The sequence below is a fragment of the Girardinichthys multiradiatus genome, chromosome X, assembly GCF_021462225.1.
Source record: "Girardinichthys multiradiatus isolate DD_20200921_A chromosome X, DD_fGirMul_XY1, whole genome shotgun sequence".
Lineage (NCBI taxonomy): Eukaryota > Metazoa > Chordata > Actinopteri > Cyprinodontiformes > Goodeidae > Girardinichthys > Girardinichthys multiradiatus.
The window spans coordinates 30,138,294-30,165,884 of NC_061817.1; the positions used below are offsets into that span (position 1 = coordinate 30,138,294).

At 38.9% G+C, this 27,591-nt stretch overlaps 1 protein-coding gene across 1 annotated transcript; it reads left to right on the forward strand.

Annotated features, from left to right (window-relative positions):
• The first annotated feature begins 267 nt into the window (after positions 1-267).
• On the forward strand, positions 268-22,726 carry LOC124862350 (C1q-related factor-like). The gene is made up of 2 exons (XM_047356213.1): positions 268-1,640; positions 18,219-22,726. The coding sequence occupies exons 1-2, from the start codon at positions 1,014-1,016 to the stop codon at positions 18,396-18,398; spliced, it is 807 nt and encodes a 268-aa protein (XP_047212169.1). The 5' UTR covers positions 268-1,013; the 3' UTR covers positions 18,399-22,726.
• Positions 22,727-27,591: the final 4,865 nt, after the last annotated feature.

The following is a 27,591-nucleotide window of genomic DNA, read 5'->3' on the forward strand; positions in this document are numbered from 1 at the left end:
ATTATCAAAGAGTTTACTTAGTTGTATGATTGTTCTTGGCATTTAGCTCTGCAATTAGCACTTTTTCTTCCTCTGAGAAGCTGCTAGCATTTCCTGGCACTGTACATTTAAGTGTTATGTCTCTCCACATACTGTATATGCATAAATCTTTAGAGCCCACCTCCAGGAAAATAAAAAAAGAGAGAAAGGATTGTCTTTCCACAGCTCCATCTTTATTTTTAGTGGTTGGATGTTGATGAGAGAGAAGAGAACGCAAGAGGGTGAGAAACAACATCACAAGTGGGGGAAGGAAGGAGAAAGAAAAAGTGAAGAGGGAGAGCAAAGTGGTCAGGGTGTTGTTTTGGTTCCTCTGTGTTTCAGGGGGCTGTATGACTCCTTCGTCCGAGCGAGCTGGAGAGAAAAAGGGGACATAACCGCACCAACCTTTGACGTGATGGGGGAGCAAGAGGGTGGGTGTGGGGTCTCTGTAGCTACTGCCGTATAAAAAGCCAAGCCTGAGAAAACCGCACCACAAACTCACCACACACACATACACACACATACTCACAGTGGCTGCTCTGTATCTCTCACGCTCACCCACTCTCATTATTCTCTTCCTCTCCCTCTCTCTGTCTCGCTCCCTCTGTCTCTCACTCCATTCCTCTGGGCTCTGCATATTTCTTGCTTCTTCTCACAAGTCACATTGTGTTTGTAAGTATGCGCTGAATGTCTCCCTGTGTATGCTTGGGTTTCCTTAAGTCTTTTTCTATGTTTGAGTGACTGCTTGCCTACTTGAGTGTGAGTGAGTGGAGAAGTGAGCTGTATTAAGTGTATGTGGGTCTCTGTCTCTCCCTCACACACTCGCGGCTCCTCTTGCAACTCTTCCTGGGATCTCCAGGTCCCTTTCCTCGGTGACAGGCTCCCCACACTAAACAGTCACCATTTCCGCCCCCGGGAGACCCACGCTGGCTGCGCAGCCCCTTCCCCGACTCAGCATCGGGAGGAAGACCCTGGTGGCGGCTGCTGTGGGGGTTATGCTGGTCCTGGTGCTGGTGGTACTCATCCCTGTGCTTGTCAGCTCCGTGAGTACAGATGCCAGCCACTATGAGATGCTGGGCACCTGTCGAATGGTGTGCGACCCTTACACGAACAAGGGCACTCCAGCCAGCAGCACCAGCTCCACTGGTCTGCAGGGAGAGGCAGAGGCACTAACTGACCACAGCAATGTTCTGCCACCATCCACCCTGCAGCAGGGTCCGCAGGGAAAGCCTGGCAGGCCAGGAAAGCCAGGGCCACCTGGACCACCTGGACCCCCCGGACCACCTGGTGAACCGGGGCCACCAGGGCCAGCTGGGCCCCCAGGTGACAGAGGGGATCATGGAAGGACTGGGATTTTGGGTCTGGGGGGTAACGGAGCTATCAGCACAGCCACCTACAGCACAGTGCCCCGGGTGGCTTTCTATGCCGGGCTTAAAAACCCCCATGAAGGCTACGAGATCCTAAAGTTTGACGACGTGGTCACCAATCTTGGCAACAACTACGATGGCATTTCGGGCAAGTTCATCTGCAGCATACCGGGTACATACTTCTTCATCTACCATGTGCTGATGAGAGGAGGGGATGGCACAAGCATGTGGGCAGACCTCTGCAAGAACGGTCAGGTGAGTACTTTAAAAGTTTTTCTGACCTTCTCTTTCTTTCGGTGCTTCCTCTGCAGCTCTCCTGCTTAAAAATCCCTGTTTAGCCAAAGTGAAAGCCTCCAAATAAAAGGGAGACATTGTGAAAAGAAGCGGGGCATTTGTAGTCCAGTTGAAAGCTCACAGCTGTGGCGCACATCACGCCTGGAGATAAAAAAAAAAAAAAAAAAAAGAGATGACTGGTTGCAAAGTGTCTCTTCCTCGAGTAACGCGTCCCGAGATAACCGCGCGTCGAGATCCAGAATATGGTGCGGGCTGAGTGCGGAGAGCGAGCAAATCCTTTATTCTTTCATCGGAAAACGTTCTGAAGATCCGCTATTTTCCTCTTCCTCTCTGTTTCTCTTCCAGTCTGTTTATCTAAAATTGGTGTAATTTAACGGTAGTTTGTGGCAAGTTGTTATTTGCATCTCTTCAGAGAAGGGATGGAAATGAAATGAACAGAGCTGCAAAAAGCAATAATGACGTCCTCTCACCCTGTATTTACTTTTATTTTATTTTAAGCATGCATCAGCGGTTTTTGTTATTGTTATTATTAATTTGTTGAGTCGCAGTTAGTCTTGTGACAAATTAACTTTTGGAGACGCTGCTGCAGAGAGGGGAGATGAACAAGCCGCATCAAATGCGAAAGCTTCGCGGAATCCGTTGCCTTACCGCGCCTGTATCCTGCCACTTTCAAAGTGGCGTTAAATGCGTTTATGTGGTTTATTCTCGTCCACTTTGAGGTTTCATTTTCTAATATTATTGTGCGCCCTGAAGGGTCCTCTACAAACGCGCCTGTTTGCACTTTACAACTTCTAGCCGTCCGTCAGATCTTTTCTCTTCGAAGTGGCGCCAGCAAACGTTTTTGACAGTAAAAAGCGTTGCTTTTTTTAACTTTTTGACAGTGAAAGTATATTTTAGATACGAATATGTTGCGGATATAACTGTTATTGATCTGACAGAATGTGTCCAAACTATACCGGTTCAATCACGCATATAAAAACAACAAATCATTTTATGCTATTTTGTAATCATATGAACCTCAATACAGTGACATCAAATTAATAATTTCTGGCATCTGTGGGCAATATAATATGAAATAATCAGAAATTACAAATTAGGATGTCTTATTGTGTTCCCCTTCCCCAAAATGCATCTTTAATGCATAAAATGATGCTTAACAAGCTCATCAGCACTTTGTTTCTTGTCACATAAAATCACAGTAAATCATGCACACAGAGATGCACTGATGTGATGAGACATACAGCTGCTGGAATATATTCAGTCTTTTGCAGCACATAACTTCTTTCACGAATTAATACATAAAACACATTAATCATTCATCTTAGACTTAATCATTCTAGAGGCTTGTAATTTACAGAGATGAGTCTCATCTGTGGAGAAAAAATTGTCAAAATAAATCATAAAAATTGTTTCAAACAGAACCAACTCCAGGCATCATGTTTTCAATCAAATATTTTTAAGGGCCTGTGCCTTGTGCCCATATGCTCAAAAATAATACACACACAGATCTGACACCAAAACCCACGGTGATTTTAAACTATAAGCCAAGACCATATGTGGAGCTCAAATCAGCGTAAACCTTCAGTCTTGCCAAGGGAGCCAGAGGTTAATTTCTTTAACCCAACTATATTCTCAATGAGAAATAAAAAGAAGGTTATGGCAATCCCCTCCTATATTTAATGCCTTACTCAACAGTAATGTTTATGGGTGGGTGTAAAAGCATTGATATATAGAAGGGGGAAAAGAACATATGTTCCTATAAAAACGCCTTCTGCTCCTTCCTCATTCTACTCTCAAGAGGAAGGTGTGGAGGTACTAAAGTTAGCAGGTCAATGTTCATCTCCTGAGACCCAGGTAATGTTTTAAAAGAGGCAATTGCTGCTCTGTCTCTGTCCTCCTCTGTCCCATGCATGCACAGCTTATGCATAAATGAGCAGTCTTCTCTGTTTTTATTACGTGGTGTGCTTGGTTTAATGAACAAGCCCCCTGAGTATTAGTTTGTGTAAATGACTGTAAAAGGTTATAAATATTTGTCCAACTTATGGTTCATCACTGATGAAGTACTGAAAGTTGAGCAGAAGCTCCTATGTCTTCTCCGGTGCTTTACTCAGCTCATTAAAGCTGCAAAAAGCTGTTCTGTGAGTGGGGGACAAGGGAGGATAGGGAATTGCAAACAATACCAGTATTTTATCATCTTTTGGACTCAGCAAAGTGTTCGGATTTTCAGAGCCTGTGCAGCTATGTTTTCACCAGCATGTACTCCTTCTAATTGTATAGGTTGCCTTCTTTCTTCTCAGCTTCCACTTGTGCTTCTGTTCACTTGGTACAGCACAACAGAACAACTTGAGCAATTTCCCAGAACTTTAAAAATGTTCAGGCGAGACTTGAACATGCAAACCCACCACACTTCATTCACTTTTCAAATTTCTTGCTGCCTTCAATGCTTGTACTTCATGCCTCTAAGCCTAGGGTCTGAAGCTCGCCTTAATGAATCAACGCATTGCTGTAACGTCTCATGGACACGTTCTCTGGGACTTGGCAGTGACAATGAAGACACATTTTAAGCGGAGGGGATAAGAAAAGAGGGCAGAAAATACACGGTTATTGTGCTATTGTGCCATCTTGCCGATTTAATTGTAATTAAAAAGCTTGAACCAGATCCAGGATGTGTTTGCGCCTCTTCTCTCAGTTCCCTTCTTAATATTGTTATTAATCCGCAAAACCATTTCAGAGTTAATTAAAAGCAATGACTTCAGCGTCAGTCTCAAGAGGACCATAGTGAATAATCGCTCTGTCTCCTCCTTTAATAAGCTTCAATGTCCTTCGTGCACATGTCTCTTCCCTTGCAATTACCACTGCAGTCTCCTCCTTATACCGACACACAAACACCAACACACACGTTCATGCTTTGCCCCCACTACCTCGACCCACCCCAGCTGTGTAGTGCCCTCCAACTCTCCTCTACGGTCCACAGATGCTCACTCCTCTTTAGAAGCACTAAGTTTTCATCTTAAATAAAAAAACAACTAAGTTTTGTTCCAAAAATGGAAACTGGGGAGAATTGGATCGTGACACCTCAAAATCGATTTACTAAAAACACGGCGCCTTTTGTATTGTTCATTGTTCTCAAGTGATGCATTGCTGTGTAGCAAAATGTGTAAAAGTATGCTGTCTCCACTTAAACTTTGCTTTAAGGAAAACTTTTTTCTCCTTCTTCTTTCAACCATTAAGCATTGCTTGGCTTTTAGTACTGTCACATGTCATTTCCTTGTCAAACCATTTGTTACAGACCGTCTCTACTCGTAAAGGCACCTCCGGGAGGTCTTCAGCTCTGATACACATTAACACAGATTGTTTATCTTGTTGCAGCATATCCAGGTGAAACCCACGCACAGTGTTTAGCATCTGGTGACAATTCCAACATTAAATACAGAAGCTGAGCCATCTGGATTGGATCTGCTGTTTTGAGTGTCAGAAGGATGTTAATAATAAAAAGAGATGTCAGTAAACCAATAAAGATAACAACATACAGTTTCTCTTAATTGTTTTTAACTCAAAACTCAAAACGTTCACACAATGGCAATACTTGATTTAACTTGATTGATTTTAGCATTCTGGTAATGTTTAGACCTGCGATTCTTCGTTGTGCACTGAGGACCCTTTGTGTGTTTGCTTGGTGCAATAGAGGCACTCTGTCTGAAAGAGACAAGCGGGGTTTGAGAAAGCCACCCTTAGTCCCTTAGCCTTTTTGCCTGTGGTATTGATCCCCTTATGCACAATGTGTATGTGTGAGAATGCATGCTTTTCTTTCCTTCCTCTGACAGACCTGTTTCTTTCCGGGACGTGTGTATATCATGGCACTTCTTCTATAATCAGCCTGAGACGTAGTGGAGGCGGACCTTTGGCCTTGATCTGCTGTGTAATTGGACATTGGATTTGACACTCTGCCGAGTGGAACATTAGAGCTGGTCTAATTAGGTGCAAGAGCTATTAAATGAAGATTGGCCCACGTTGTTAGAAAATACCACACAGATTGGAAATGTCAAGATGACATCGGGTTGTCATCTGGAAGCACGCTGAAGAAAATCTATCATTTCTTGGAGAAGCTTTTAAAGTTGTTTGAAAACTGCCCAACATTTTCTCTGTTAGAAGTCAATTACTTCCTAAAATGTTCACATACTTCAGCATTGCATCTTAATTAATTTTCAGTATAATCACTTGGTTGGTGCTTATTTTGCATGAATTGCTTCATAAATGCAGAGCAGCATATAAGTGATTGATCTGTGGCTCTGCAGAGGTGTTAAGGAAGCCTAGCGTCCTTCAGCTTGTCTGCACTGCTGGTGTCTCTCATTCTACCCAAGACACTACTTCATAGATTCTCTATGGACTTACGTGATTAATAGTACCTCTGGCAGTGTGGGCAGGGACCATGTCCTGCTGGAAAATGAAATAAGCATCTCCAAAAAGCTTGTCAGCAGAAGGAAGCAAGAAATGTTCTGTAATTTCCTGGTAGAAAGCTGTGCTAACTTTGGCCTTGATAAAACACACTGGATGAACACCAGCAGATAATATGGCTCCCCAAATCCCCACTAACAATGGAAACTTTACACTGATCTTAAAGTGTTTCAGATTCTTTGCCTCTTATATTCCCCCCAAAAATACATCTATTTAATTTTAAGTGGATTGTGGACCTGAGCAACAGTAAATTTGTTCTAGCCTTCACCAAAGTAAGATGCCTTCTAATGCTAACTGAAAGCCTATGTCCTGGATATGTCTGTGTGTAGTGGCTCCTGAAACACGGTCTTCAGCTGCAGCCCAACCTTGCCAATTTCTCTTAAACTTTTGAATGTTCTTTGTTTTATAACCATCTCAAGACTGCGGTTCTCACTGTTATGGCTGCCCCTTTCCTAGCACCTTTTTCCTTCCTGTCAACGTTCGATTAATATGATTGGATACAGCATTCTGTGAACAACCTGCTGTGGCTTACCGTAATTGAAGAGGGTGTCAACTGCCTGCTTTCAAGTAAGCAGACATAACATTGCCATATAATATTTTTGTATTAGCAATCCTTTTTAATTCCCCTTATCTAATATGATTTATTTAGCTGTAAATGTAAATTAGCAGTAAAGAACGTCTGGAATCTATAATATATGGGTTTCACTTTATGAGGTAAATTGCTGAACTCAACTAAACTTTTCAGTGGTGTTCCAATTTATTGAGATACACCTGTACATCTTTTTAAATGAAGAGCCATTACAACTTGACAGCACACAGACTCCCCATGCAAGCATTTATGTGAATAGGAAGTGCATGATATTATGCTAATTTCTATTGTCTCATGTACAGAGCGAGCCAAAACAAACTAAAATAGGCTGGTCTCCTGTGACTGGCTGACTCAAGGATGCAGTGATGTTGACTCACAAAGCTTCTTCATTATAATGAGGACCATATGGGAGATCGACAAGTGCACCAGAACCTCTTATGCAAACATATCGCTCTCTGTTTCTCCCCACGCCCCTGACATTTAGATGTCCCCTGAATTCAGCCTTCACTGATACCCACAATTATCCTCTCCCTCTTAACGGGAAGGCTGCAAGTCGATGACTTAAAATGGCTTAGCTGTCTGCTGCATAACTCAGAGTGCTTAGCACCTATTGCCCTCCTCAAATTTAAAACAGTTGAAACTGCCAAGAGAGTATTGGCCGCTATATGAAAAACATACATCATAAGCAACCTGCCAGGATCCCCTTCAATCCAATACAGAAACCCTTATTCTCAAATAGTCCTTTTTTATGATCTGTGTGCCTCAGGGCTTTCAAGGAACTCAACTGTAAAAATGGGCCTTGTGTTAAGGACTCAACTCAGACAGTTCAGTGAGCGGTGATCAAGGGTTTGGTGTTGGTGGCTGAAAACCTTAGTAATTAACTGAGTGTGATGAGTCAGACACAGGAAAGAAAAGAGGGGCTGGATTTTAGGTCAGAGTTCATGCCCTTTTATCCAGCCCTGTTTTCTATCAGCAGAGCTATCCGTTTCCATTACCGGCCTGCATTCTGTCTGTTTGTAGTATTCTGAATGCAAGAAATTGGGATACATGCAATAAACTGATGAAATATTGCACCAGATGAAATATTGGGACCACTAAGTATGTTTTACAGGAGGGAGAGAGATTTTTGTGCAGTAATGCTGATTTGTTTTAAAGTAGGCTGCACAGGTATGAGGAAAACAGCTGGTGAAATTAATTCAGGAGATTTTTTTTCTCTCCCGTCTGACAGATGGCAAATCTCCTGTTACCATTTCATTTTTCTTATCCTGTTTTCACTTAGGTTTCCTCCGGCAAATGAACCTGTAACACATGGTGCTTTGTGAAATGACAATTCTCTTGCATATCATCGTAGTTTCCTGGTGTCATTATTTTAGTAAAATATTACCACCCCTGTGTATGCGTGTAATCAAGAAAAAGAAGGGTGGGGGGCTTGTCTCCGGGTTTTATTCTTGTTACTGTGTGGTTTTTATATGTATATGGCTGGGAAATGTTGGATCAGGGCTCAGAAGTGAAGGCAAAGCCATCTAAGCTGCCATTAGGCATGCTGTTCACGGCTGGAATGTTCAAACACAATTAGATGGCTGCACACTTTGATTTAAGAAGGACCAATAGACTGGTTGATCCAAAATGGCGGCTCAACACAAAGTCAACAAATCCCCCCAACACAGAAGCCTCAAGACACATCCTTGTCAGTGAGACAAAGCCTTTTTGTAAGATATTTGCCAGATAATTGCCCCGGTGCGACATTTCCAACTTCTCAAACAGATCAAAAGTTAAAGTATGATTATTTTTATGAGCGGATTTATAATTCATGCATTGTGAAATGGTATGCTGATTGAGCACAAAGTCTTTTATGATTAAGGTTGGGTGTCAAGTCTCTTATTCTGAGCCATGAACTCAAGTGTATTGCTCACATGAGTGTATTATTTTTCACAACGGTGACGTTCACATTTAGATTGCAGAAGTTAGTAAGTTTGGAGAATCAGGCGTGCCTTAACTAGTAAATAAAAAAAAACAGCCTTGGATTTTCTGTCCACAGACAGAATATTATTCAATCAAAGCCATCAGGCTCACAATGTGACGGATGCAAACACGCACGAGCAGCCACAAGGAAGACAACATCGCTGACACCTCATTTACCATCACTGAGGCAGGCGCCTGCGGCCTCACGCTTTGTTTGTCCTGTCAAAGTTCTTCTACATATTCTGTGTCAAGGTCGCGCAGTGCCAGTCGGCTGTTTGTCCTGCTCATCACAGGCTACATATCTGCCACGCTGCCTGCATATGAACCCTGTGCTCATATCCCTAACAAGCTCTCTGCACGGCGAGGAGAAAAACAAAAACACAAGGAGAAAAAAAAGCTCAGAGAAGAGCCCCCCCTCCTCATTGTTTCGAAAATAGAGTATTTATTCATGCATGTGTGTCACTAAAAGCAAAAGGAGGGAGGCTGCAGCAGTTAGCCTCTGATGGGTGTGAAAACCATTAGAACAAAACAACCAAAATAAAACAAGAATACTGCTGTGGAAGAGCCTGGATTTTAAGGGATTTTACTCTTACTGATGATTTACTTATTCACTTGCTTTGCACGACTCTCCTCAAACGACAAAAAAAAAACAAGCAAGTAAACCCTAAAAAAAATCATAATGGGACCAAAAAAAAAAAGTAAAAATGCATCTCTTTTCAAACCTAACGAAGAGAATTTCTCTACTGTATGACAAATTTGTGACATTGCCAGAGGTACCCAGCTTCTGTACACCTACCTGCGATCAAATATTTTGAGAAAATTTTATTAAAAGTCCCACCTGACAAATCCTCCAGAGCCGTCATCAGCTGCCTCTTCCCGCAGGCCCACATCACTAACTCTCTAATAAGATGGTGTTTACTTTGCACACTCGTGGCATGCCGTATCATATTAATATGCACCGGACGCCCGCATCTGAGAATCAAAGTGGGAGATGTTGTTTGCACATAGATATGAACTGTGCAAGATTTAATCATGCGGATAAATAATAATTTAAAATGACTATTTTCTATATATGACTTCTGGATCTCACAACCTTTTCCAAGACTTGCACAGTTCAGATTTTTAGTGACAGCTCCGCTTACTGTCCAGGCCTGCTTTGGAGAAGTCTTCAGCACCTCATTGTTTCCAGCACGATTTTGTTGCGACTGTGAGGTCAACATTTAACTGCCCGTGAAGACTAAATGTGAAGTTTGCTGTTTTCAGTGATGGACAATGTCAGAAAATAATGTTCATGTAATTATAGAACTACCTCCACAAAGACACTGAAATGAGCAAATGAAATATCCCTTTAAATCTCATTAAGTATTTGATTAAAAAAATAAAGCAAAGGTCCCTACTCCTTTCAAAGACTAACTACTTTATACATTTATTTTTTGTAAAGAGGGTCTAAGGTGGTTTATATTTAACAAGATGATAAAATACATTTCTTAACCTAACATTTAGAGAATTTGACTGGCTCTTATCAAGGTGAAATTTGAAGTACTTCTGGGTCTTTTTACATAGTTAGGAACCTTCATGAGAAGAAAGAAAGAAAGAAAGAAAGAAAGAAAGATAGAAAGAAAGAAAGAAAGACTATTCAAGCTTGAAAGTGTGTGGGAGGGCACTCCGGATGAGGTCAAGGCTTACCAACTCCAATGTGATCTCATGGCTTTATGCGGCCTCTGTTCTGTTCATGTATGTTCTTATTCATTAAGAAGCTCAGTTTAAAAGGCAGACAAAGTGCTGATGCATCTTCAATTCAGTGAGCTGAGAGTAAAGCGAAGAACATCTGTGACTTTTTTGAATCACACAGAGAAATGAGAGTCTGATAACTTATAAGGAGGCTTTAAAGGAACTCTAAGAGGGGGAATATTATTCTGAAAAACTAACATGATAATATAAGACGGTGCGAGATGTAAAAGCATAGCTGCAAGTGGTACATGTTTGAACCTACTGTGTTATGTTTGAAAATCCTATCTGTAACATCTCATCTCACCATGGAAGAAGCTCTTGTCCTGGGTGGTTTTTGAAAAAGGCTATACAAAAAAAATTATTATTATATAATATAATTGTATTATTATTATTATTAATTATTATTATTCTGCTGTGAGGAGTTGAATTATTAACAAATACTTTTGCTCAGGATCTGAATTGTCCAGGTTATAAATAAAGAGCCACAAACACGGGGCTTCACTCCTTAAATCTTTTTCTTTTAGGCAGTAGTTCAACAATAGTTTTATTCTGTGACCTGCGGCAGCCGCGTCTGTGAGTCTCTCATTGTGTTCCTCGAGAAAACAAGGCTCTGAAATGTTTGCCACAATGTTTTTCCTCTTTAAAGCTAACTCTTTTAACACTAGAGCCAATTTAAATGGCTACAGTGAGTGTTTGTGCGTTCTCCTGTAGCAGCTAATCAAACCACTGGCTGCTGAGTTTATGCAAGTAAATCTTTGCGTTTGCTATTTTATTTTGTTCTTTTCATTCCTCTGTACATCTTCTGTACAAATTAATGTTCCAGCTGTAGGTTTTAAAAATACCTGGAGAAGACGACCTTGAAACTCTTTGTATTGACAAAAGAATGTGGAAAGTGAAAAATGCTTGTATCCTGCATACACCTTTACTGAGGGATATGTACAGAAAAACCAGACCTGAGCAAAAATACAGACAATACATTTAAAAACTGAACTAGTTGTTGACATAAATAGTTTCAGGAGTTCATTCATTTAAGAAAAACTGTTACTTTCTGTATTGTCTATATTGCTCCCTTCTTCTAACATGTGTCTATACAACTGCTGCTTTCAAACCTTAAGCAGACCAACTCATTATTGGGAATTCTCCATGCCCCCCAACCTGCCATTGAGGAACTTTGCAGGCTGACCTCAGACAAGCCAGAGTGGACTCAAGTTCATATAATGAGCCACAAAAAAGAAAGGAAAAAAAAAACTTTTCAAATGCATGGAAACTATTGATTTTGATCTGCCCCTACTGAAAAGACTAAGTGACTAATAGGCTTGTTTAACCACTGGTTCTATCGAATGATGTACGATGCTTTACTTTTTTTCCTCTTTGGAGAAAATAATGATCTTTTTTTTAATTCAACTCAATTTAGGTAACAAATGGTGCAGCTGTCTTAGTTAGTAGCTGTTTAATAGCACTGAGAGTGCTATAATAGTAGTGCAGACAATAAGTGGAGTTTGCGAATATCAGCGTTGGGCATGAACACATCTATTAGTAGAGTTTACTCTTTTGGAGAACTTTAATTCGGTTTTCTATAAAATAAGCTTTAACTGGCAACATTTAACAGAGCTCTATTTGGGATTGAGCTCTACTATAAACTTTGAAAAGCTTCGAAGAAAAAGCTTCTTTATACAGAAAACAGTTGTGATATTTAAAGCACAGGAATTGGGTTGAACACATTTGTCCACGTAATTCAGGCTCTATGGGGACCTGCTGTTTAAACCTGATAATGTCATTTTCTTCTGTGTTTTAAGTGTAACAACACAAACTGAAAGCTTGTTCCATAACTATCTAAACCATGGGATTAGTTAGATCTGGGCATTTAGCACTCAAGCCCAACAATTTTTTTTAAATAGCCTCAGATCTTTTGAATGAAAGAAACTAGTGTCCTCTTCAGAAAAAGTGATGACACACTGGACATGGTGCCTGCTATTTTGCACACATGTTGCAGCTTGACTATGCTCACACAGTGAAGGGTCCTGCTGCAGACTACGTAGATAGACACCATTGGGTACAGGTGGCTGGCGAAGGTTCTTACATTGTCTTAGTTCACTAGTCATGCGGTTATTAAAAAGTTTTTCTAAGTTCGAGAAGTGGAGCTGAGACTTTTGGAGGACAAGAAGTTCCTTCCTGTTCTGCAGTATCAGTAGAGCTAAGCTGTTTCATCCACAGGTTGGAAGGCATTTATATTTTATCCTCAGTTGAGGGTCTGAAACATTTTTGTCATTTATGAAACAGGAAATATTTAATCTGTCGGAGCATACATCCATTTTCTTTACTCGCATATAGTCACTGGGCCCAGTGGGCTGGTGCCTGTCTCCAGTGGTCAATGGGGAAGAGAAGGATACTGGACTGGTCACTATTTCATCTCAGGGCAATACAAAGACACACAGGACAGAAAAGCATGCACACACACATAGACACACACCTAAGGGGAATTTGGAGTAACCATTTAACCAAGTAGTCATGTGTTTTTTTGACTGTGGAAGGAGAAAACCCATGCATGCAAACTCCATGCAGAAAAACCATAGGCCAGGACTTGATCCCAGAACATCTTGCTGCAAGGCAGCATACCCCCAACTACATTACCATGCAGCCCTCTGTTAGGGCCGATAACAGCAAAAAAGCCTAACATGATAAAATAGCTAAAAAACCAAATATAAAAATATACATTTTCAAGCATCTATTATTGGCCTTTTTATCTTTTCTTTAGGAGCCAGACTTTTTACAGTGAAGTTCTTTTGGTTTCCTTTTCCCCTATTTATTGTCCATTGCTTATCCCGTACAGCTTTTCTGGTCTTAGTTATATATCACTGGGGATGAACTGGACCTGTCTGTCTTGAAAAGTGACTAGAGATAAAATATGTTGTGGTAATAAACTGAGTTGAATTAAATGGAACCAAATGGTGCCTGAACATGAGAGCAGATTTTGCATTGTGTCCTTTACAAAGCAGCACAGCGGACCAAAAGAAGAGCTTAACTAGAAAAAAAGTTGAAAATCTGCAGAAACCTGACAGAGGACCTGAAAGAAGCATCACACTTCATTTAATCTTCTACTTTATGTAGTTTTTGTCTGAGTAATTCATAGGTCAGAGTAATTGGCTGAACAAGCAAGAAAAAGGTGAAGTGAGCCTCCCCTCCTCATTGTGAAGTACAACATACATTTCTCATAAACAAAAGAAAATACCTTTGAGATGCTTTTTAAAAATCTAACAATGAAATTTGTCTCAGTTACAAAGAGAAACAGCAATAAAGATAAAATTGTTGTATAACAGTAAAAAACTACTAGCAAAGAGGAAGGATGAACATATTCTTTTGTTTAATTTAGTTTACATTCCTTCAAAAACCCACCACGTAGGCAGAGAACTGGTACAACAAGACCTATATTATGTTCTTTAAATAAAATACTTTAAAATGTATGCTACTGTTGTTGGAAATGTAAAATATTTCTGGGCTGGGCTAAACCTGCAATGTTTTAGGTTCCTAACAATGCCTCTGACAGAAACCATCTGCATCCATTTCTGTTGTTACTACGAAGGTCCCAGGGTTTGCAGAGGGGTTAATGTTTTCTCTCATGTTTAATGTTGCTGACTGAACACTGTGGAATTAAGTAAAGTCAAAGTAACAGTGCTGCTGTTGTATGTTAATTACATGAGTCAAGATTATTTCATCTTATTAAAAAAAAAAGGAACACCAGTTCTGTAGTTCTTTAAGGGTGGCCACAAATAAAATACAGTTTCAATGGGAAGATTTCAAACGTTTTGCTTTCTGATAACTAAAGCATAAAAATATCAGAGTTAGAGCAGCTTATATGTGAGTTTGGCCACATTATAATATCATTTATGTGAAGAGAACAGCAGAAAATTAAAATGATGTGTGTGAATGTATGTGAATGCCAGGTGATGATGTAATCTAAAGGCTAAACAATGTGATCTGCAAATTATTAAAAACTTAATTTTAAGAAATTGATAAATGAACAACAACAAATTAATTGAACATAGTTTTCAAGGTTTAGAGGCTGATATATGAACATGAATTAATTCAGTTTTAACCATGTGAACTCAACTTAGAACTAGTTCTTGGTGAAGGTGAACTGGCGCCACAGTGATGACAGTAAAATTTATTACCAGCAATGATACAAATGAACCCAAATCTGCTGCTCACTTTAGTATTCTGGTTTAAGGGTAGATTCTGCTTTTTGTAAGCATATAAATGCCACAGATCTAAAAATCAGCTGTGCTGCGCATGTTCTGCACAATTAGTGACTAGTAAATGAATATAGAGAAACATGGAAGAATCTCTGTTCTATTTCTGCTGCAATCAAAATCAGCCAATGTGACAAAGAAAGTGTAAAATTCAATTTAATAAAGGTCTAAATAACATTATTTTGACAGTTTGTGATGCATAGACACTAACGGACCCTGATGAAACCCTGCCAGGGCTCCACTGTAAGCACATCCATATCTTACTTGTTCCAGAAGTGTATTGCTTTCAGTCTGGTTTTCATTATATATTGATGTTAAAGTGGAATGAGATCAAGTGGCACTGTTGCACTGCAGAGTGTCATTGATTATCTAAATCTGTCCTTTAGCAAACATCTCCATTGTCCAAGAGGAATAAAGAAAAGCAAGGAGTGTGCTCACCTCTAATGGGCATAAACACCTCCAGGAAACTTTAATTCTGCGTTGGTCTTTTTACTTCAAATTCAAGTCAATTTAAAGTTTATTCAAAAAGCAAAATGCAGCAGACTTCAAAGTCTTTTTTTGAAGATACTCAAATATGACCAAACTAATTTAATGAAATAACATTTCAAGCTGTCTAACTTAATACTAAACAGTAAATTACAGTAGTACAGTAATACTAACAACACAAATTCTAAACTTTTTATTTTACCCCTCAATAGTTTAATTTAGAAAAAACAAATAGGCATAATGTAATATATTTTCTTTAACACAGCAACATAATATGAGATCCTTATGGTGCACTTTTCATATCTAAAATACACCACTTGTGTTCATTTGTGCCACTCATACACACAAACCACATGCATGAAAATTAAGCTGTTGTTTTAGGACTTGTGTGGCTCTGAAACTTCCTCTCCACAGAAACACTGAATGTTTGTAGTGGAGCTCTTAATTACCCAGGACAGGATATTGAGAAGCTTCACCGAATGCCCTGTAGTCAGACTCACATATCCACTCTTACAGAAATACACTCTGTGAACAGAGATGGAAAAATACTTCTCCTTTATTTACTTATTATGCAGATCATTCCCCTGAGTCGTGCCAGTTGTTATCAGATATTCCCGCTTATCTTAAAGGAGATCCGGGATGGTTAATATTTTGATTTTTTTCTGTATTTCCTTCATGATGAAAAACCGTGTGAGTCTGCCTTGCTGTTGAGCATCTGAGACTCTTTCTTTCTATGGACCTTTTGTTCCAAGGTTAAATCTTAGTATTTTTTCTCTCCTCTTTTTCCCCTTTCTTTATGAAAGACCACTGGCTCAATTGAAACCATAAATCTGCTTGACAGAGGGGCCTGAGGTTTGACTGTCCCTCTTGTAGGTCCTGTGGGTTAAATGTCAGCCCTGTCCAGTAATTCTTTAAACTTTACACTTTAAAACTTTTCAAGAGTCACCAAATTTAGAGTTAGTTTTTTTTTTTTTTTCCTTTGTCACTGTTTTAGCTTCAGTTATTTGACTGCATTTGAATTAGCTGAGTGTAGTAGACATTTTACCTTCAAAAATGCCCTTCTCTTAGTAAATTGTATTCATGGCATTGAAACATTGTTTTATGTGGTCTCATATTTAATATCATTAATTTATTTTCTTTAAATTGTAAATTATCATACATAAAACAGCCAGTCAATCAGAAATAAGGACAGAAAGCAAAAAGTAGTATTTATCGAAGTATTTCAGACAGTTACTACACAATTTAAGGAGGACCTACTGTATATGTTTACTGTGTCTTGCAAAAGTATTCACACCAATGGAACTTCTCCACATTTTAACAACAAGCAGTGATTTTAATGGGATTCAGTGTGATAGATTAACACAAACCAGTGCATAATTGTTAAATGTAAGAAGAATGAATAAAAATCTGAGTGAAAAAAATTGTGGAGTGCATTTGTATTTACACATCACCTCAAATAGATCATGCCCATCGAGAAACAAGGTGGCAGTATCATGTTGTGTGGAGGCTTCTCTTCAGCAGGCACAAGAAAGGTAGTCATAACTGATGGGGCAGTAGTGCAACTAAACATGGGCACTCCTAAAAAGAAATCCCGCTAAAGGCTGTAAAAGACTGGAGACTTACGTGGAGAATTCCCTTTCAGCTGAAATATGACCATACAACTACAGGAATCTACAGAACTACAATACCATGTTTTAGATGTATACATGGCAGCCTCACTTCTTTCAGTCTGCCCCAGGGTAGCTGTGGCTACAATGTAGCTTACCACTGTCAGTGTGTGAATGTGTGTATGAATGGGTGAATGACTGAATGTAATGTGAAGCGCTTTTGGGTCTCTGGGGACTTGATGAAGCGCTTTACAAGTACAGGCCATTTACCATTTACATTGTTATGTGGAAAAAGGCACCAACGTCCGAAGTCCAGAACTACAAAAATTTTGAATCTGTGGCAAGACAAGATAGATGTTTACAGATGCTCTCCATCCAATTTGACTGCGCTTGAGCTATTTTTGCAAACAAGAATTGACAAGTTCCAGTCTCCAATTGTGCAAAGCTAGTAGATACATACTGTACCTTAAAAGACCTCAAGCTGTAATTGCAGCCATAGGTGGCAAACAGTTTTAAAAGTCAAGTCATTTGCCTGGCACCTCATAATTACATGCTACTTTGTGTTGTTCTGTAACACAAAACCACAATAAAATACAATGAAGTTTGTGATCTTAACATAAAAAAGTGTGAAAATGTCCTTGTCCATCACATAAAATATACATACACATAAAAAAACACTGAAGTTTTATGATGCAATAAAATGGCTAAAAATCTAAGGTGGGTAAATATTTATGCAAGGCACTTTCAAAGACAATTAAGCTTCAAGAGGTAGTTTTGTACAAGATATGACCTTTTTTGTCTGAATAATTTATAATCCATTTCAGGGAAATGTGCTAACTTTGATATTTTCCTGGAGCCTCTTGTTTTTTTGTTTATGATAAACCCAGGGCAGTGAAATTGCAGATAAAAACAGGCATTGGTTGTAAAGTAATATTTAGTGACCTTTTTACATTCAAACAATATATATAGTTGCGGTATATTGTGATACATTTATTTCCAACCACCTCAACACAGCTTTTCTAAACGAGCCTCTAATTTATAATGAAACACAAAAATATAGAACCACAGCCATTTGCACTGGCTTTAACCGAGTTGAGTACTTGTAATGCACCCTAATTTAGAGATACTGTATCACTGTCCCTCCATCTTGATTACATATTTTAGCTTTTACTGTAGAAAATATAAAAAACTTAAATTTATATCATTCAATCTATCTGTCTATCTATGTATCCCTCTAAAAATGGCATCTTAACTATCGTTCATATGAATGTTCTGTCTAAGTCAGGTCTTGTAGCTCATATTTAAAATGAGATTACCTCCAAATTTAGTACCTAGCTGTCTGAAAAGGAAGATAGACTGACAACTGATTCAGAACATATTCTGGTGGAATTGAGCTATGTATGCACACATGGTGTAACTAACAAGCCTATCTGTTCCCCTTCCTATTGCACCACTTCTGCAGGTTCGTGCAAGTGCCATTGCCCAAGATGCTGACCAGAACTATGACTACGCCTCAAACAGTGTCATCCTCCATCTGGACGCAGGCGATGAGGTGTACATCAAACTAGATGGCGGCAAAGCCCACGGCGGCAACAACAACAAGTACAGCACCTTCTCTGGCTTCATCCTTTACGCAGACTGAGAACAAACAGACAGAGACTGTCAAAAGAGGATACTCAAAGGCAGAGTTTCATGACAAGGGGGGAGGCTTTGTGTGTGTTAAAAAAAGCCAGAATGCTTTCTAGTTTTCCGAATTCTCTCCATCATTGCAGTCACCTCTGCTTCATATCCATCAGCCAAGACATTCAGGCTCCACAGCCAAGCCCGGATGGAAAGCTCTCAGAGGACACACTAAGACCAGCTAGCAGGTGGCGTGGGAGGAGTGGGATGTTAGATGGGCTGGTTTTCCGCACCCCTTGCCACATTACCGACGTGTCAGAAGCTCCTCACTTACAGCGTCTCTCCTCTTTAGCCCTGCTCCATTGCACAGAGATATCAACAGAAACGACAACCCTGCAAAAGTGGATGATTTCACCTGTTTACTCCACAGTGGCAGCAGTCAGCTGTACCTTCAGTGGACTGGACTGACTGAAGCTTGTAGTGTTGTTCCGTGCAAATTTACCTAGATTGTGTTTTTATTTTGTTGACATGCATACTATTCTACACAAAAGAGATCTAGAAAAAAAAGAATATATATTTGTCCCTTGTGAAGATATCCTGTTTGAATGAGAGATGTTAATCGTGATGCATATAAGAGATCTAACAGTTGGAAAAGAAATATTTAAATCAAGACTTTCAGTATTCTATTGCAGTGGGTGTTTTTTTCCTTATTGGGTATTACAAGGTATCTACTGTATATATTATTCATGTGGAGAATAATTATACATTCTGCACTTTCAATATATATTAAAAAGGTAACATCACGTATAGATAATGCCCCTCTCACACTGTTTCTTGCACTGTCACACAATGTCCTGCTTCTGTTCAGATTAAAGCAGACTTTAAATAATCTTTTCATTGTTCTGGCTTCATGTTGAAGCTCCAGTTGGCACAACAAGCCATGTGAAGAAGTTAAATCTTAGGATTCAAGGGTCACATAGCACTGATACTTTCTTCTTCTGTGCTGCCCTGGTCTTTGAGCTTTCTTAGGCAGCAAAAAAATAAATAAATTGGGCTTTTGATGCAGAGAGCAGAAGGGAGAGTCCACCAGATGGGGAGGTAAAGAAGGCACGGGAGCAGTGTAACAGTGAGTGCGCAGATTTTCTGTTTCAGTGCATTTTGCTGGATGTCATCCATTCATTAGCTGCATATGCAGTGACATACAGACACTGTTGGTAAGATCTATTCAACATAGTGGCCTGACAGATTGTATGGTGATGAAACTGATTGGATTGGTGAACTTGCCTCTCGCACGTCTGAGTGTGTTTATGTGTGTGTGTATGAAGCAGTACATGTGCATATCAGTGCGTGTCTGCCGTTTAGCATGTGCCGTGCCACAACATCATTGTTTTTTTTGTTTTTTCTCTTTCTCCAGAGTTGTAGTATGCTATGCTACAGCCAATGACAGATATTTACTGGGCAGCCAATGAGATTGTGCTCTTTAGGGTGGAGCCTCTATAGATACAGAGAGAAAAACAAACAGCTTGTAATTGAAATCTATGACTTGTTTATCATATCTTTTGGAACTGTTGAATACATTTAAATAATAAATGGGATTTTTTTTTTTTGAGTGACTCGTCTCAAGAGAGTTCTTGAATCCCAAATACACTAATTAGGGAAAATGATTTTCAAAGGATCTAATTCACTCTGCGAGACTAACTAGCTAAAGCAAACATTATGCCTGGAAAATTGTGTTTCTTGTTCTGTGTAAACATTGAATCCTAATAATGGACTCACAGAGAAAACAATAATAATAAAAAAAGATCCCTTCAGCTGATCCCTAGTCTATCTTATGCCTCAAAGGAGGGAAGTATATTTAGGGTAAGTGGCATCTTGGGAGAGATGTTTATTCAACCCAAAATTATTCCTGAGCTTCTCTACATCTGGAAAAGGTGCACTTGCAGATAATGACTTTCCAACTATGGCAACATTAAGTGGTGGAGTTAAAATAACAGCACTCACAAAACTGCTTTGAATGGAGACGAGTCCCTAAGTGAGAGCAGGCTATTCCTCAGTTGGTAATCACAGTGTCTTTTAACAGATTCCCATCGACAGAGGTAAGATATACCCGGTGAGAAAGTGAGGATGGAGGAGAATTTATGGGGGGAGGAAAGATAGGTGAGAAGCAGAATATAGCTTGACAAAGACAGATGGAAATACGAGAGAAAGAGTGGGCTATTGAGAGAGGTAATGGGGAGGGAATGGATAGGGAGGAGGAGGGCAAAGTGAAATCTAAGGAAGACAGACAGACAGAGAGGCATGCTGATGCCGATTTGGGGTGACGAGAAAGGAGTGCCGGATTGTTTTCAGGGTAGACTGATTCCCTATCGGGACTGTGTAAGGTGTCAGGAGAGATTAGTGAGCGTGAAGCTGGAGGGGAGAGGTTGCGATAGCTTTAGATTGGACGAGTGTCAAGGGCTGGACATTCCTCCGACTTGCCAAGAATGGGATGTGACACTGTTTGCCCTACCTTGATCCTTAGAGAAGCATGCAACAATCTGTCTGTCATTTTACTGTTTCCCTGAAGTATGCAACAAGTTAATCACATTCACAGCTTTGGAAATTAGCACTTTTACAGTGTAACTTTAAAGACATGAATAAAAACATGAATAAAAACTTAACATTATTATAGCAAGGTGGCTACCAGCAATGTAGAAATGTCAAAAATCTGACCATTTTCTGTAGGTTTCCATTCATTCATCCATCTACTCATTCATTTTTGTGGTTTGTGCTTAAATAAAGTCATGCAGAAGGAAGCATGTTGACACAAGTCAGACATTTTATGTACCATGTGAATATTTTAAGTTAATATTTTCTTAGATAGCACAAAGTAGATTTAGAGATACATTTCATAAATAACTTCTGCTTAAGACAATTTGCTTTTAATTTGTTTTTAATCCTTTTTAATCAGATAATTTAATATTTTTCCATTTACCATTGAAATATTTTCTTCAAGTTTTTTTTCTGTCAATGAAATTTCACTTGGGCTAACTCACACACACACACACACACACACACACACACACACCCACACACATGCTTACACACACTTATAGTGCATCCTCTTCTTTGCAGCACTTGTTCCACATTTACAAGTATTCTTTGCCATGTTGCTTAAAATAGTTTTTTTCATTCTTTAATCATTTTTTTTAAAGTTTTCTTCCACTTTGCTATTAAGGGACAGGGAGTTTAGATTTATGATGGAAATAAATAAATATAATCTATTATGGAATAAGGACCTAACATAACAAAATGAGGAGAAAGTGAAGAGCTGTGAATAATTTCCAGATGCACTGTACACTTGTATGCGTGTGTCATGGTATTCCTTTGGTAAACTCAGTGAGATCTGCAAAGTATGCATTCAGTGTAGGGTCTTAAGATGATTTCTGGATGGAAAATAAATAAATACATAAAATCACTCTTCAAACATACTTTGATTATTGTTATAAGAAAAAATATAATTAATAAATAAATTAAATTAGCTTTAAATTTGTTGGTCTTGTTTTGTTTAATGGCTTCCTATTTGTACTAAAGCCTGTAGTGAGCTACTGGACGACCTAAAACATTTGTAGATAATGCTATCCGGGTATTAACTACAAACTTAAAAACTGCATGCTCTGACATTGCTTGTTAGGTACTAGAAACCAGATTTGCACAGTGTAAAGAAACAAAACAAAAAAAAAAGGATTTTGCAACAATGTGAAAAAAAGTGGTATTCCAGACAAAGGGCCAGTAACACAATTATCTAACTGGTTATTCACTTGTTTTACAGCTTTTTCCATTTTTTCCCTGACAGATATTAATTGTTAAGCTTATTTACCTTTTAAGGAACAGATAACTCTGACTACTCCTCTGTTGGTTGCAACAACTGCACATCAGCACGTGCAAAGTGCATCCAGGTGTGGGTAATGTTGCTAGCGTTACCATTTTAGATAAGCAATATAGGCTGGGTTCAACAGACTTCATATAGTACAGCTATTACCACGTCTTTGCTGTCTCTTATTTTGTTTTTGAAGCCTTCAGTGTGAATTGTATGCTTTATGCATGAGTTTAACAGTTGAAGAACACCCTGAAATGTTTTGCTCATTAACTGAGCCCTAACAATTATTTACAATAATTAACAACCCTCATTATGTGACGCGTCAAATTTTACAAATTATATTACTGTTCTAAATTTATTCTAATGGAGATAGTTTTCACTGTAGTTTTTTATAACATAAGGAGTAGTGATTTTCAATGTTTACTCGATAAAATACCTTTGGCCTGACTGTTTTGCTTGGTACTCTGACATAAAACTATATTTGAACATTTTAAGGCAACTGATGTTTCCTTGTCAGTTGAATGCTGGTTATGCAATTATGACATTTGTTTCTCTTTTTAGAGTTTTGTTTTTTCATATAATGTGTTACATGAAATGTGATGTCTGAGTGCATTACCGGCAGTTTTTGTTTTTTTAGTTGACCTTTTAAAAAACATATTTTTCTTATTGTGCACTTATTGTGCACTACCTTGTTTGACAAATATAAAGGTTAGGATGACAGGCAACTTTTAGTAGACTAGACTTTCTTTGGAGCTAGAGCCCCAACCACATGCACACGCATACTTGCATAACTGCACACACACAAACCTCTGTATAATATAGTCACACATTAACACTGCCACCCTTGCTCTGTTGCTCCTACCACTGCACATGATTCCCTTTGTCAGCTTGGGCAGCAGCTGAGGAAGAAGCCTTTCCCAGTTGTCCCTGGATGGTCGGAAGCTGCCAGCCCAGGTGTACTCTGTAGTCACTCGCTGAGCTAAGGATGCTGGCTGAGCTGAGCTGGCCAGGCTCTTATCTGCAGGCCCACACTGAGTCAGTGTTACAGAGTGACCACAACTCCCTGCTCCACTGGCCCACTGCTTGTTAAACACTGCATCATATTTCCAACCACAGCAAAGTGAAACCGCTAGAACGTCAGACACTCCTTTTGCTGGCTTGGAATTACCACATCTGCTAGCATAGCATACAATTATTCATAGACTCCTGATCAGAGCATGTGTATTCTGCAGTAAATGTTTCACACTTTCTCCATTTCCTTTCCTCACAGTCTAGGTACCACACTATCTTCAAATGTTGTGGTCTGGATCTCCAGAGAAGTCACTGTAAAGATAGTTAAAAAAGGCCAAACAAACATCCAGTATTTCTTTTTTCCCCTTCAGCAAGCTGAGTGCATTAGTGACCTTTTAAAGTGCTCTCCCTAGTGCTTCACACATATTCCCTAAGAAGAACCAACTACTAATAAGGCTAAAAAGCTGACACACTTTAAACAAAGATCAAACCACTTCTTTTGCTACAAGGCAGCAATTGCTACATTAATGGTATTCAGTTATACAGACAAGACTAACAGACATATTAGCAGGCAAACAGAGACCAACTGTGTGAAAGAATAATGGTGTTCTTTAGCACGTATCTCAGAGTGTCACATTCATTTATGTTTAGCAATTTTCACAGCGCTGTTGACTCATTTCAGCATCTGCAGCTCTTTGCATTAATGCCCTTCATACTTTATTTGTTGTACAATTGGGAAATAAAATGTAGGTTGTGAAAAATAACTGTTTCACAGAAGGAAAAAGAAAAAGAGACGCTGTGAATGAAACAGTATGAAACAGAAACAATTCACAGCTTGGTAAGAGGAAAAGATGCCTGCAAAGTAAGTTCATAATATCTAACTCGCAGTATTGGATGTATTTGCTGTCTTCATCTAACAAAATGACCTTACGGGGTGAAACCGTGGGAAGCAGTCAGCTCATACCATATGACTCTAATTGCAGCAAGTCTATGTGTGCGTACTTGTGTGCAAGTGAGCTCTCTTGTGTACACGGAGAGCTGTTGTGTTTGCGTGAGCGGACATCAGACGGAGCCACACAGCTTGCAGCAGGGAAAAGATGAGCACAGAAGTGGAGAGGGCATAAGTCAAAAAGAAGATATTACCCTCCACATTACTCCCACTTGAACAAGATAGGCCATTACATTTCTTGGTATCAGATATTAACATACAGATAAAAGGGAAAGAGGCTAGTCGAAAGCAGTCACTTTAACTTGGCACATAATGACAATGTTGGTAACACATAAAAATTATACATCTCATAAAGATAACGCAACTAGAAATGTATATATATATATATATATATATATATATATATATATACCAGATTCTTGCATAACTTTGAGCAGTATACTTCTTCGGAATAATAACCCCCCAAATTTAGCTCAGTGTGCTCACTCCTGCTGCTTTTCGCCGTCTGATGGATGTGTGGTGCGCCAGTCATGCTGCCTCGTGTCACCTGTGCTGCAGTTGCTTGGGGCAGGAAGACAGGGGGGAGAGCCATGGGAGGTCTGGAGGAGGCCAGAGTGGGGGAGAAATAGACATCTGTGATTAACACGTACAGACACGCGTCAGCATGGCACATTTGCTGGGAGGTGCGCTGGGAAACGCATGCACACAACCTGCCACTGAGGGCACAACCTTTAATCAGGAAAGACATAGATGAAAGAATGAGGAGTCGTTTTGGAGGCTGTGATGAATCTACCAGCAAACATACTTAATTTGAATATTCTAAATATAAAAGCAATATTTAATCAATTAATTGAGGGCGAAAAATCCCCTGGAATAAAATAAAAGTTTGGCATGTATTTAAATGCAAGTCCACCCATATGTAAAAGTATTTCTCACCTTCTGGTTGTGGATGCTGTTTCAGTGAACTGTTACTCTGTTTAGAAACATAAAATTATTTTTGAGACCCAAACAATGACAGTAACACTTAATTACAATTGTTCATAACAAATTAAAACCAGTGATAAGGTAACATATGGCACAAAACGAATAGATGGAGGCAGTACAAAGGAAAGAATAGGAGCCTTTCCAATCATTTCACGCCTTTGGTGAAGATGTGGAAGAGTTAGCTGAAGTTATTATACTAACCTCAGCTTACTTCTACCTTTCCATTCACTAATCTTGGGAAGTAGGCTAAAAAGATTGGGACATTTGAGGAAACAGCTCTGGAAAGAAAACCTGTCTCCAGTGACACCACAGCTCATTCTGGGGTTCCAGGATTTCCCAGACCAGAAGGGACATTTAGTCCCTTCCAGCAAATTCTGTGTCTTCCCCCAAAAAATCTAAAGGGAGGTACCCAGAAAGCACTCTAAACAAATGCCATTAGGTGTCCAGTCACCTAATGGAGAAAACACGATGATCTACAAGTAATTCTCTCAATTATGATCCATATTTCATGACCATAGGAATGGTGAGAAGCTCAGCTTTTTTGAATACATCCCCTATTTTGGTAGTCAAGGAAGGGACAGCATTTAAAAGCTACCCCAGAACCCAATACTCCCATAGCACCACCCACAAATTACCTTGAGGGACATATATGAACTACACAACCATATTCCCCTGCACCCCTCAGCAATTATTAGAGGGTTTGTTTGAATCTTTGTTTCTCTGGTCAATAAATATGAAGAGAAACTCTTCTTAAAAATGGGAGAAGAGAAAAAAAAACATGCCATATAAATAAGTCAGATGTGTGTTCCCCTTAAAGAGTCTGCAAATGGTTACAAGACGATAGCCGCATATCTAAACATGTCCATTTCTACAGTAGGACTGCCGTTGGCAAAGTAAAGAATTTCTGGCTATAATAGTCCATCAACATTTTAGCCCACACAATAATTAGAAATTTATTTGTTTTTTAATTAACTTTTCAACCAAAATGAAAGCTGTTTTTCTCCACACCAAGATATGTATGATCCCTGGTTGTATGAGCTGTGTACTTTAAACAAGTTCCAAGCCATTTTTGGTCAGCTCCATCAAAACTGTACTATACTATAAAAATAACCATGTTGGATAAATCTTCAGTTTTTAAACACCTAGAGTGTCTAAAGTGTGAAGGATCTTCAGGTTAGGTGACAAGAAACTGAGGTTTGGGCAAACAAAAATTATCAGAGAAGCACATGCCAGCATCCTATGCTAATAATGAGTAGATTGAAAATACAAAGCCACCAAAAGGTTTTTGTAAGCTTCAGAATGCACTATGTGAAGTTAGACACCTTGTCTTTCTGCTACATTTCCCCTGGAATAAATGCTTAAATCTTTGTCCCTGCATGTTAATATGCAGACTTTATGCAGCAGACCTATCAGTTTGGCTTCTGCTTGTTTTAAGCTAATTAAATTCAGTAATTAATGTAAATATCCTAATAAATAACATTTAAACCGGACAAATTTATCAATAATGCATACAGTAAACAAATATAATTGATGTGTATGCTACATGCAAATGTAACAGTTTACAATATCACATTTTAACAAGATTTAATGGAAACAGATTATCTTTCCCCTTTCGCTGCACATATGACTGCAATTCAATTGTTTATTTCCAGTTCAGTTTGATCATGTTTGATGGAATTTGTCAAATATTAAGAGTTTTATTTTCAAATGCATGCATAATTATGGCTTAATTTTCTTTTAATTTGTCATTGTGGAGTTAGCACTTTATGTGGGATGCATTGAATGCCATATTTGGCTAACTAAAAATTTAATTTAAATGAATTGCCTTTGAAAAATGTGTCAATAGATTCATTGACACATGACAATAGTCGATAGTTAATACTTAATGGAAAATGGTGTATAATGGTGTATAATGTGTTTTCCTCCTGAAAACCAACCAATAATTTAGAAAAGTTAAAAACATATTCCAAAGATGTCAGATTTCCATAAAGAAATATATTTTAATCAAAAAACATGTTTACCTTATTTTAAATAAACTGCAGTGTTCTAAACCCAATCAGAATATGACCAGAATTTTCATATATTGGTGTTATTGCCACATTTTTACCTTAGAGTAAGAAAAGAAAAGTTTTTCTGCCATGTCTATCTTTTAGCCTGTGTGTAGCCCTTTTATTTTCTCCTTCTGCTTCAAATAGACTTTGTGTCTTCTTAAAGAATCACTCTTCTGATTAACAGGTTTCTCTGTGTTGGCCATGTACAGGATGCCTCTATTGGTTATATTAAAGTAAAGTGATCACATAAAAGTCAAATACCTGCAAAGTAGGGATAGAATGATCCTTGGTTCTCCATTGAGGGGATCCACTAATATAAAATAAATGTATGGCATCAAATGTTCAGGGGATACCCTTGTTA

Bases quoted from the DNA above. Each gene is read 5' to 3' on its own strand.
- LOC124862350 (XM_047356213.1), top strand. From the start codon at position 1,014: ATGCTGGTCCTGGTGCTGGTGGTACTCATCCCTGTGCTTGTCAGCTCC. The intron at 1,641-18,218 runs GTGAGTACTTTA...CCACTTCTGCAG, and splicing joins ACCTCTGCAAGAACGGTCAG to GTTCGTGCAAGTGCCATTGC.